The sequence below is a fragment of the Cicer arietinum genome, chromosome 7 (assembly GCF_000331145.2).
Source record: "Cicer arietinum cultivar CDC Frontier isolate Library 1 chromosome 7, Cicar.CDCFrontier_v2.0, whole genome shotgun sequence".
In the NCBI taxonomy this organism is placed as follows: domain Eukaryota; kingdom Viridiplantae; phylum Streptophyta; class Magnoliopsida; order Fabales; family Fabaceae; genus Cicer; species Cicer arietinum.
This window is the reverse complement of record NC_021166.2, coordinates 53,259,987-53,272,654: the sequence shown is the minus strand read 5'-3', so window position 1 is coordinate 53,272,654 and position 12,668 is coordinate 53,259,987. Positions and strand designations below refer to the sequence as shown.

Genomic DNA, 12,668 nt, shown 5'->3' with positions numbered 1-12,668 from the left:
CGAGAGATCCGTATCAAATCAAATCAATTTTGAAATATTTAGTCTATATATATATATGTACCTTAAAATACTTATAAAGTATATGTTATTAATTCTCCCATTATAATATATAATATACACACACATATATTTATACTTCTATTTCTTAACTATAAATACGTGAAGTTCGACTCAACACTCAATTACTCGTCAATATGAATCGGTGTCTCTTTTTCTCTACAAACAATTAAATTTGCCACAGTTTGCATTACACATACAACACACAAAAGAAAAAAAAATGGCTCAAGAAGAGGTGAAAAGGTCACCTTCTAAAAAATATGTCATGATTCAATCTACAATAAAGTTATTGATGGTGCTAGTCTTTCTGGGTTTGATTTTCATTTTCATAATGATGCCAACAAATACTTTTAAGAAAATATGGATTCCTCAATTCCAAGCAAAGACTAATTCCACCTATTTTGGTGCACAAGGTCTTTCTCTCTCTCTTTTTTATAAAAAAAAAAAAAAAAATTCAATTTTGCATTAATTTATTTTATGCTAATTAATGATAATAATATTAATTCATATATGATGTTCTTATTATTGTAGGTTCAAGGATCCTTATGTTCACTTTTCCAGTCTTATTAATGGGCACTTTGGGATGTGTCTATCTCCACATAGCAAAAATCTCAAATGAGAGCAACATTGAAGTGTAATAATTTGTTCCCTTTTTTTTATAGTTTGTGATATTGCATTTTTTTAATTTAAAATTGTTACATGATAATTTGCATCTAATCTATGTGTTTTAATTTGTACTATCAGTTACAATGGCAAAAAACACGAAGCAATTAGCATATGGAAGAATCCAATGGTTGTAAAAGGGCCTCTTGGAATTGTTTCTGGCATAGAGATGACATTTTTGGTTATGTTCATTGCACTTCTTGTTTGGTCCTTTGGAACTCCTTTGTATAACAACTTTGCAACTATCACTTCAAAATCTGCTGCACAGGATGGCGATAAAGTGTAATTATTTCTTTCCATACCAAATCCCTAATAACAGACAATAAGTCATTAATATCTATACACTTGTATTTAAAACCACCTCAACTATTAATTGTTGTATGATACAACAGTTATCATGATAATTAGATAAAGTAATCAAGTATTTTTCTCTTTGATGATAATTAGATATAGTAATAATTTTTTTTTTTCTTTTCATATCGTCATTACAACTAGGGGTGTTCAAAAAAACCAAACTGCTGAACTGAACTGGTTTTGAACTGAATTGATTTATAAAAATTGAGAACTGAACTGTTTTCGAACTGATTTTTTAAAACAAGAACTGAACCGAATCGGTTTTCAGTTTAAAAAACTGAACCGAACCGGTTTTTAATTTAAAAAAACTAAACCAAATTAGTTTTTATTTCAAAAAACTTGAACCGAATTTTTTTTTATATAAATAATTAGGGGTAATTATGTAAAATTTGACATATATGAACAAAAAAACTAAGTTAAACCGGTTCGGTTCAAAATAAAAAACAGGTTCACCATTTTGTAAAAACAGTTCAGTTCGGTTTTTTGAATTGGAAACTGGTTCGGTTCATTTTTCCGAACTAAAATTCAGTTCGGTTCAATTTTCAAACTGTTCTAGTTCAGAATTGAACTTTGTCCACCCCTAATTACAACTGTTACACCATACAATATAACAATTATTAAAAAAAATCAAATATAACAAAAACATCTTATAATTTTTAAAAACTTTAATTAAATTGAGCTTCTTTTTTGTTTTATTTTGTTTTTAATTAATATAGTAAAATTGTTGTGATGTTTGACTATGTTTGTTTGTGGTGGATTTTGAACAGGTGGCAAGAGAAATTGGTAGTTGTGGGATCAAGGGCTGGTGCTGTTGGGAACATATGTTTGGCATTCTTGTTTTTTCCAGTGACACGTGGCTCATCTTTGTTGCCATTGTTTGGACTGACTTCTGAGGGTTGTATTAAGTATCATATTTGGCTTGGACACGTGCTAATGACACTTTTCACATCTCATGGCATTTGTTACATCATCTATTGGATATCTACTAATCAAATTTCACAGGTTAGTCATTCATTTTAATTAATCCAACTATTAATCCATGCTTACGTGTGGTTAAAAGTGTGTGTACTGTTTTATTATTTTGGTTTATTTATTTAGAATAAAACTAGGCACACTCTCCTTTAACTAATAGTTGGTTATAATTCCTTACATTTTTATTTGTAGAAATAAAATAAAATGTGTATATTTGGAAAATAATATAATACTATCTCATATTTCTAATTATGTTACATTTTTTTATGTTATCTATAAGAGTTTTTGTTTAAATATAAAAAATTAACATATAATTACAAAACCTTGAATTGAATTTTATAATATAATATTTAATTTAACAGTATTAATACTAATAAATTTAATATTATAATAGTAAATTTTCTTAATTTTTATAATATAATAATTTACTTAAATAAATTTAATATTTAATTTATAATATAATAATTTACTCAAATTCAAATGCTTTTGTGTTAGTTATTATTACACAAATTTAGGAGCCAGGATCTAAACCTTCTCTTTCACATTCACTCATTAGTTGAGTTTGACCTATAATTGATTTTTTGGGCTGTGAAGCCAATCGTGAGAGACTTGTTTAATTGTGTGCTGCTTTGCTTAATTTGGGCATGCTTCACTTAAGATTTATTAAATTTATTTGAAAATTATTTAAATGAAAAAGATGATTATAATATGAATAGAAAATATTTTATGTAGTAATCTTAATTAACTTAACAAATTCTAACTACCTATAACAAACTCTCTTAACCATACCTATAACAAACTCTCTTAACCATATCTAACATGTTTGTTCTTTCAATTTTTTCTTCTTTTTTATTAGTATTATTAGAGGTATTATAGTATGAAGTGTAATTTTTATACGAAAGAATAAAATCTCTCATCATTCAATAAGAGAAATTGATATAAGATTATTTCGAAAGAGAAATTGATATGTAAAACATGACCAAAATTTGTTTCAATTAGAATCGTTCTTGAACAAGTCACTATGTTCTTGAACAAGTTTTATTTATGAATGCCATTTTACATTATTTTTGTCTATAGTATTGTATTTATAGCTCATGAGACTATGGCTTAATATGTTTTCATTGCAGATGCTGAAATGGAACAAAGTTGGAGAATCAAATTTAGCTGGAGAGATATCTTTGCTTGCTGGCTTGTTCCTTTGGGTTGCAACCATTCCTAAGATTAGGAGAAAAATGTTTGAGCTTTTTTTCTACACTCATTACCTCTACATTCTCTTCATCATCTTCTACATCTTCCATGTTCGTATTTCCTTTACCTACATGATGCTCCCCGGTTTCTACCTCTTCTTGGTCGACCGATACCTGAGGTTCCTCCAATCTAGGCGCGAAGTTCGTTTGGTTTCGACTCGTATTTTGCCATGCGAAACCGTAGAACTCAACTTCTCTAAGGGACATGGTAATTAAAACTATTCTTGGATGAAAAATAAGCAAAAATGGTATACGAAAAATTGATGTATCTAGTTTTAATTTTTAATTAGATATATCAACTTTTCATATACTATTTTTGTTTGTATTTTATTTAAGAGAGAGTAGTATCTTAAATTAGACTCTTAATTCACGAGAATATTATGACATTGTTTGGTTCACGTAATTGATCCACCTAATGAGATAAGATTTGACTGTTGTTTATGGTAGGGTTGACTTATAATCCAACAAGTGTGATGTTCATAAATGTACCAAGCATATCAAAGTTGCAATGGCATCCATTTACAATTACTTCTAATAGTAAATTGGAGCGAGAAACGCTAAGTGTTGTCATCAAAAGTGAAGGAACTTGGACACAGAAGCTCTATCAGTTGCTTTCAAGTCCTTCCCCAATCGATCGCCTCGGAATATCGGTTGAAGGTCCATATGGCCCTGCTTCAACCAATTACCTAAGGTCTACATCTTATATACTATACTATACTATACTATACTATACTATACTATACTATACTATACTATACTATACTATACTATACTATACTATACTATACTATACTATACTATACTATACTATACTATACTATACTATACTATACTATACTATACTATACTATACTATACTATACTATACTATACTATACTATACTATACTATACTATACTATACTATACTATACTATACTATACTATACTATACTATACTATACTATACTATACTATACTATACTATACTATACTATACTATACTATACTATACTATACTATACTATACTATACTATACTATACTATACTATACTATGAAGTATAAATACTGACACGACTACTAGACATGATATTAATACCGACACATCGACATTGATAATAATTTATAAAAATGAGTTAATTGAATGTAACCAATGTGTTGGTGTCATGTTGTTTTCAGAAAATTTTGTGACATGCCTTCGTTAAAAAGTGTCGCTGTTCCAAAACACAAGTTAAAAAAAAAAAAACAATTTTAGATCATATAAGTTTGTCTTTTAATTTTCACATAGTAACTTTTGTTTGTTCTTATTTTATCAGGCATGAAAGTCTTGTGATGGTGAGTGGAGGAAGTGGCATAACACCTTTTATCTCCATTATTAGAGAGCTAATATATCTTAGCACCACATTCAAATGCAAAACACCAAACATTGTCCTAATTTGTTCATTCAAGAACACTTCATGCTTATCAATGCTAGATTTGATCCTACCAATTTCCAACACACCATCTGAAATTTCCAATCTTCAACTTCAAATTGAGGTCTACATCACAAGAGACAAAGAATTTAAATCGGATATTCCGATTCATCCAAAAACATTATGGTTCAAGCCAAATCCAACTGATGTACCAATACACGCTATGTTAGGTCCAAATAGCTGGATTTGGCTTGGTGCTATAATCTCGTCTTCTTTTATCATCTTCCTTGTCATAATCGGGATCATTACTCAATACTACATTTTTCCAATCGATCATAACACGAATAAAATATTTTCATTTCCCTTAAGGTCTTTCCTTTTCATGGTAGTTATATGTGTGTTCATAGTTGTTGTTGCTAGTGTAGCAGTCCTTTGGAATAAGAAAAACAATGGTAAAGAAGCTAAACAGATTCAGAACTTGGAAGGTTCATCGCCAACAATGTCACCGAATTCGATGATTTACAATGCAGATAGAGAATTGGAAAGCCTTCCATACCAATCCCTTGTTCAAGCTACCAATGTGCATTATGGTGTAAGACCTGATTTTAGAAGTAAGTTATCTATTTCCATTTTCTTTAAGAGCTGTGTTATTTTGACATGAAATGAGAAAACAAAATTTGACAAAAATTTAGAAGGTTAATTCAATATAATAACTAGGTTTTGCAACTCATTAACTATCTATAGAATGCAATCAACCACGATTTTGAATGTTATTAATCACTACTTTCGGATGTAAATTTGAACATAAATTGTAATCAATCGATATATTATGTATATTTGAATACATAAAAATCATGGTTAATTGCGTTTACTGAATGGTTAATGAATTGTGTCACCTTTGTAATATTCATTAATCATCTAATGACATTATCATCCAAATTTTTGTCGATTTTAATTGTCAAAATATTATTTATCATTTTTTAATTATGATTCTGAGATCTTTCTATGATTTGAAATCACTCAATTTTATTTATTTATTTTTCAAACAGGACTTCTATTTGAAATCAAAGGGTCAAGTGTAGGAGTTCTTGTTTCAGGACCTAAGAAAATGAGGCAGGATGTAGCAGCCATTTGTTCATCTGGTTTTTTTGAAAATCTGCATTTTGAGTCCATAAGTTTTACCTGGTGATTTTATTCATTCTAATTCAAAGAGTGCAAAACATTCATGATCAATCTCTATAGTAGAAGCTAGTAGTCTCATCTAGCTTTATTTTTATTGGCTTGATTCAAAATCTATAAAATTTGTTTGTCAATAATAATTGTGTGTATTAATGTCTAGCATTTATTATTTGAATGAAGTTTAGTATCTTGGTTTCTCATAAGAATCAGTCCTTTCAACAAGACAAAAAAAATTACAAAATGAAGAATTAGAAGCTTATTCACATGTGATAACAAGGCTCACAAGTAATTCTATTAAAATTTGTGTACAAGTCACATAACATCATTGGAAAATGGCATGACACTATTGTCAAGGACTATACTATTGGTCTCCAAAGAAGTAGCCTAGTGGTTTAGCTAACGACATCGAAGGAGTTAATACAGGAAGTCCAAAGTTCAATCACTGACACTAACATTTTCCCTTCCCCCTAGCATATAGTGAGAAAGCCTAATTACAAATTCTGTAAATATCTTCAACATCTTGTTTACATACCAAACGACTACCACATCTCACTACTTTCAATGAATCACAACAATAAGTTTTCAAGACAAACTCAATTTCACTGCAGTCACCGCCTTTATCGAATCTTTTGCGGCATTCATCAATGGACAAATAGAGAATATAAAGGTGGCGGCAATATGGTTCCAAAGGAGGTAAATCCCTTGAGCTGATCAACATCTTACCCTTAGGTCCAAACAAGTAACAACTTACTTCATGATGACATAACTCAGGTGGATCAGCAAAACTTACTAACAAGAAACACAAAGCAAATCCTACCCATTGATCATTTGGACAATTAGGAGGGACTGGTATGTTTGCAACTGAAACATATTTTGAAGGTGTAAACCATAATGGAATTTCACTCCCTGTGATAAGCATGTCAAATCTTTCTTTAGGTAGACCAAGTTGCACTGCCTGTTTGGATAAACAACTTTGTTTAGCGCTTACAACACAAACGTTTATCGTATAAATGTTTATGTATAAGTTATTTTTATCACAGAAGATAAAATAAAGTCAAATTTTTTTCATAAGTTTTTCTGGAAAGTTTATGAAAATAAGCTGAAAACAGCTGATGAACATATCATAAGTTGTTTGTCTATTTCCATAAACTCTTCCAAACAGTCTTACAATTGTTTATGTTAGTATATAAGCTTAAATAAGCCAATTCAAATAGGACCTAAATGACAAGAAAGGATGATAATGTAACACAAATGAATACGAGAACGCGCGCACACATACACAAACAAGCAAATTATTTTGAGAAGATTAGGGAAGCAATGGTGCAAACCTCCAAATAGCTCTTCAGAACTTCAGGTAAATGCGAGTGTCTTTGCCTCATCGGCGATTCAATGAGATTGCATGATCTAGAAAGATTGAATTCAGAAGTTTCCAGTGAATCACAATTACATGCATCCAATGTCCTCATACTTGAGGGAAGTTCTGGCAAATTCTGAAGCATTTCACACCAGTTTAGGCTAAGATACTCAAGTTTTGGTAGCTTTGAAATGCTACTTGGTGGACTAACAAAATTGTTCCCAGTGAGATTTAAAACCATCAAAGAAGAAAAGTTGAAAAAATCATTTGGGATTGATTCTTCAGATAGATTGCAGTAACTTAAATTTAAGTACTTCAAAGAAGGTAGAGATAATTTATGCGGCAATCTAAAACTAGTAGGATCTTGTGGACTACTTAAGAAATGTGTAAATGGTAGCAAAAATGAATTCACTGTCTTAGTCACTGGTCCTTTGCATCCAGAAAATGATATTACTTTGAGGTTTTCTAGATAAAAAACAGATGAAGGTAGTTCTTCAATAGAAGTTTCACTTGCAAGAAGTTCCTCCAAACAGTTGATTTCTTTTAAACCTTCTGGAATGCTATGGAGTTTTGAGCAGCCAGAAACATTCAGAGTTATGAGAGACTTCAATTCACTTATTGTATCTGGAAGACTAATAAGATTCTTGCAATTTTCTAAATCCAAAAGTCTAAGGAAAACAAGATATCCAAGTGAAGATGGTAGTTTTGTTATAGCAGTATCTGATAAAGAAAGATTTGATAGATGTTTCATGCTTTTATCAAACTCAGGAAGATGTTTGAATTCAGAGCAACCAGCAAGACTTAAATTCTTCAATGAAGTTGTTTCTATTTTGCATGGAAGTGTTTTGAGCCTTTTGCAGTGTTTCAAATTCAATTGAACAAGTTTCTTGTGGCTTAAAAGGGAGGGATGAATCTCAGTTAAGCTTGTACAGCCTTCAAAAACCAATGATTCAAGATTCGGAACACCAACGAAATCAGGCAATTGCTTTAGAGACTTGGAAAAGCTCAAGTTGATGGATTTCAGATTTTCAAGAAACTGATCAAAATCAAGAATGTAAAAAAATACTATTAGCTTTAAGAGTTATTATGACAATGAATTAATGACTCAAGCATAAATTGGAAAGAAAAAAATTGAAACAGAACTGTGAAGCACTGACACGTACACGACACTGATATGTAGACCTTGATAATAATTTAAGAAAATAGAAGAGATTGAATGTAATTGCATGTGTCAGTGTCGTATAGGTGTCAAAAACACGCCTTCAATATGAAATGTTAGTGTATAGATAAATAGTTTATACCTGTGTTGCATGCCAAAGTTGTTCTATTTTACTGTGAGGCAATTTGAGGTCAACAATTTCATCCAAATTATTAGTGAATGGAAGGGTTTTCAAAGGAAATCCTCTCCAGTCAAGTACTTTTAGTGAACTAGGGAAGCAGTTGAGGCCAAGGGGGAGTTTTATGCCACATAATTTGAGTAACCTTAGGTGACTTATTTTGGAGAAGGCTTCAATGTTCCATTTTGCTTCATACGGTTGATCCAAGTTCAGAACTATGCCTTGAATTTTATCAGTTCCCTATAAAATCAGAATAATAGAAGACATAAACTTGCAGAAAAATTTGAATCACAAACTTGAAGAAAAATTAAAATTTTCATTCATCATTTCAGTTTGTATCTTAACTAGTATTCTGCACCTGTGACAATATGAGATTTATTATACCACATTTATATATGTAACACCAAACATGCATACAATACAATAGATTTTTGAAAATTTGGAACATACCTTATTTTTTGTCAATACTTGATCAATGTCTTTTTGAGACCATAATCGACTGCGTTTTCCAGGATCATTTGGATATTCTTGAAACACAATATTCCTTCCCATTTCTTGAAGCAAATCATGCATCCACAACTTATTTCCTCCCCTATCAAAACTTACCAAAGATCTTTCAGCCAAAATGTCAATTCCAATTTTAGGATAATCACCACAATTTTCTAACATATCTATTACTTCATCTAAGTCCATTCCTTTGAAGAAACATGCAATATCTAGAAACAAATTTTTCTCCATAGATTGTAAACTGTCATAGCTTATTTTCAATGTATCTTGAACTTTGGAGTGAGGAACACTTGTTATTTGTTCTAAAGCACTATGCCAAACCTCAACACTTCTTCCATGAAGATGTGAACCTAATACCTCAAGTGCCAAAGGAAGTCCTTTTGTGTATTCAACCGCTTCTTGACACAAACTCAAATACTCTTCTTTAGGTTGGTCTTGTTTAAATGCTTTCAAACAAAAGAGCTTAAGTGCTTCATTTTTTACTAACCCTTTTGCCTTATAAGTTTCATGCACTCCATGTGTCATTAATAAGTGCTTATCCCTAGTTGTGATTATAACTCTACTTCCTTTACCAAACCATTCTTGCTTCCAAGCTAAACTCTCCAATTGGCTTAACTCATTCACATCATCAAGAACAAGAAGAATCTTTTTGTTGCTTAAGGAGTTTGCTAATATCTTTTTTCCATCATGAACATTGTAAAAATCATTGCTTCTTATGTTAAGATGAGAAAGAAGTTCCATTTGGATATTAACTAAGCCATTTGTCTTGGAAACTGATTCTCTAATGTCTGCAAGAAAGCAACTTATATTGAATTCATCTTTGATCGCTTCGTAGACTAATCGAGCAATAGTTGTCTTTCCTATTCCACCCATGCCCCATATGCCTACGAAGCGAACATCGTTTAAATTCATTCCTAGGAGTGAAGTTACTTCTTTTATCTTTGAATCCATTCCAATAAAGTTATCTGTGCAAACATTCAATTTAGGAATCAATTTTTTCTGAATGTTTTCAACAATTGTTTCTATCAATTTTGCCTCATGCCTGCATAGAGAGGGATGAAAAAGAGACTGAGCAAACAAGTTATCACTTTAGATAGATATGAAAATATAGCATGATTATTCATTATAATAAACTAAATGATGAGAAAACTAACCAATCCTTGGAGTCCCAACCAGAATAACCAGCAACTTCTCTTAATGCATCTTTCCACCTTTGCACTTTCTCTCTATCTTCTCTAAAGTTTTCTTCATGTTTTCTAAATGCTTTAGCAAAGCTTCCACTTTGATGCCTAACATGAGAAGGATCTACACCATAGAAGATTGGAAAAACACCTTGACCACCAAAACACTTTCCACACTCAACAATCTTTTGTAGCTCATCCAAACACCAAGTTGAGGAAGCATAGTTTGGTGAGAGAATGATGAGAGAAAACATAGATTCTTCAATGGCTTTGTTGAGTTCCAATGATATAACTTCTCCCCTTTTGAGATCATGATCATCTTTGAATGTTTTGATACCTCTTCTTTCTAATGAAGCAAAAAGATGGTCAGTGAAACCTTGGCGAGTGTCTTCACCTCTAAAACTCAAGAAAACATGGTTGGTCCATTTTGAAGTTTGGATTGAAGGTGAAGAAGAAGAAGAAGATAATGATTCATCTATGGTGGTGGTAGATTCCATTCAAAACAGAGAAAGAAGTTTTATAAAACTTTGAAGTATTGATTGAGCTATTAATGGTGCAATGTGGAATTAGGCATGAAGTAGATATAAAGAAATGATAAAGTTGACTATAGAAGTGTGAACAAAGTATTACTCGTAAGTCATGTTAGGAAAGAGCATAGAAGTTTGGTTGCTTTCAAATTCTCACCTACCTACTTTGTTTCTTTAGTCAAATAAAATGAATATAAAAACAAAGGCCCTTCAATCCAAAATGTACCAACTTCAAAGCATCTTAATTTTAGCACCATCAAAATGCAAGAATATACAAATAAATAAACATACATTAAACATTTAGAAAAGCTCATAATTATTTTATAAGCAAATTTTTGTTAACGAGAGTACAAAGAGTACTCCAATCTTTATAACAAAATGAGGTATTTCCTAATATCATAGCGAAAAACATCTACATGAATTACTGAAGAGAAGTTGAGGGAATTCTCCTTCCAAAGATTTTCCTTGAACAAAGGTTTTCTCTTTTAGATAAGAGCACTTTGATTTCTTCGCAGCAATTTCCTATTTATCCAAAAAAGAGACAAAGAATACTGCTTTTACATGTTTTGGAATTTTCTTTAACAAAGAATCAGGTTTCAAATTGACGTAAAGTTAGAATTTGGATTACATGTATCGGTCACGCACATCTCCTTAGTCACATCAAAATTAGAAAGTTTAGACTTAAAATAAACTAGTGAGTAATCCGTGCGTCGGAAACAATGTACATTTAATAATTAATTTATATATATATATATATATATATATATATATATATATATATATATATATATATATATATTAATTCTCATCATTTTTATTGATATTAAATACATAAGTTCTTAAAAAAAAAACAATTTATAACCAAAAAAACAAAAATTTAATTCTAATCTAATTTAAAAACTACTCTATACGGTCAATGTTACTCATAGCACTACTCTTTAATGATGATGCCTTATTTTTGAATTCTCCAAAAAATCTTTTTTTTCTTTCCAACAAAACTTATTATAAAACAATACTTTTAATTTTAAATAAATAAAAACAATAATTATTAAAAAATTAAATAATTAGATCAGATGAAATAAGAATTTTTAAAATAATAGACATGACATATATAACTTAAGTAAGTTAGTAAATGTAAAGATGAGTAAGTAACTTAATAATGAATTTTTATTTTTATTATTCGACATAGTATGTTATTTATATGAATACATGATATTTAAAAATTCATGTAAATTTTGTTGTATCAAGTGGTAAAATATCTTTCATTTCGGTACTACTCACAAAATACTACAGAAAAATAATCTTTCCATTACAAAAAAAATTACAATACGCATAAAAGCTATGGTTATTTTTTATCTTTAAATTTGCATGTTAATCTTCATTAATCTTTCATTTCTTTTGAATTTGCATGATATTTAATAATAAATTTAGAATGTAAAATCTATAATAGATTAGTAAAATTAAAATATAAGCATGTAAAAATAGTAGTTTTAAAAAAATCATTACACACCTTCACAGTAATGTAAACACCTTCACAGTAATGTAAACTCTCGTCAAATCGTGGTGTAACAAATTTATTAAATCAGTGTTTGAAGTTTGAAAAACCATCACTTCTATATAAAAACTGTCGAATCAATCTAATGAATTGTATTTTTTTTTAATTCCTAAATAAATTTTATATTTATTTAAATATATTATTATTTTTCTCTTCGATAAAATGTAAATTAACTTGAATTAATGGAAGACTAAGTAAATTAATTTACTATTTTTCTTTTCAATATAACTCTGTGGCAATACTGTTTATTAGATAACCTAAAATCAAAATTATTAAGACGGACAACAACTATGTATGAGAGAATTTAGAATCGAATTTAATAAGACAAATCTTAGAAATATAC

General features: G+C 29.9%; 2 protein-coding genes across 2 annotated transcripts; one reads left to right on the top strand and one right to left on the bottom strand.

Annotated features, from left to right (window-relative positions):
* The first annotated feature begins 200 nt into the window (after positions 1 to 200).
* LOC101499324 (ferric reduction oxidase 2-like) lies at positions 201 to 5,874 on the top strand. The gene is made up of 8 exons (XM_012718722.3): positions 201 to 470; positions 589 to 691; positions 832 to 1,002; positions 1,842 to 2,076; positions 3,174 to 3,501; positions 3,741 to 3,984; positions 4,590 to 5,296; positions 5,735 to 5,874. Exons 1-8 carry the CDS (start codon positions 278 to 280, stop codon positions 5,872 to 5,874), a joined length of 2,121 nt encoding a protein of 706 aa, XP_012574176.1. The 5' UTR covers positions 201 to 277.
* Positions 5,875 to 6,112: 238 nt separating this feature from the next.
* On the bottom strand, positions 6,113 to 11,272 carry LOC101499640 (TMV resistance protein N). The gene is made up of 5 exons (XM_004510701.4): positions 10,217 to 11,272; positions 9,006 to 10,104; positions 8,520 to 8,795; positions 7,193 to 8,254; positions 6,113 to 6,819 (listed from the first exon to the last, which is right to left on the bottom strand). Exons 1-5 carry the CDS (start codon positions 10,738 to 10,740, stop codon positions 6,352 to 6,354), a joined length of 3,429 nt encoding a protein of 1,142 aa, XP_004510758.1. The 5' UTR covers positions 10,741 to 11,272; the 3' UTR covers positions 6,113 to 6,351.
* Between the last annotated feature and the right edge of the window lie 1,396 nt (positions 11,273 to 12,668).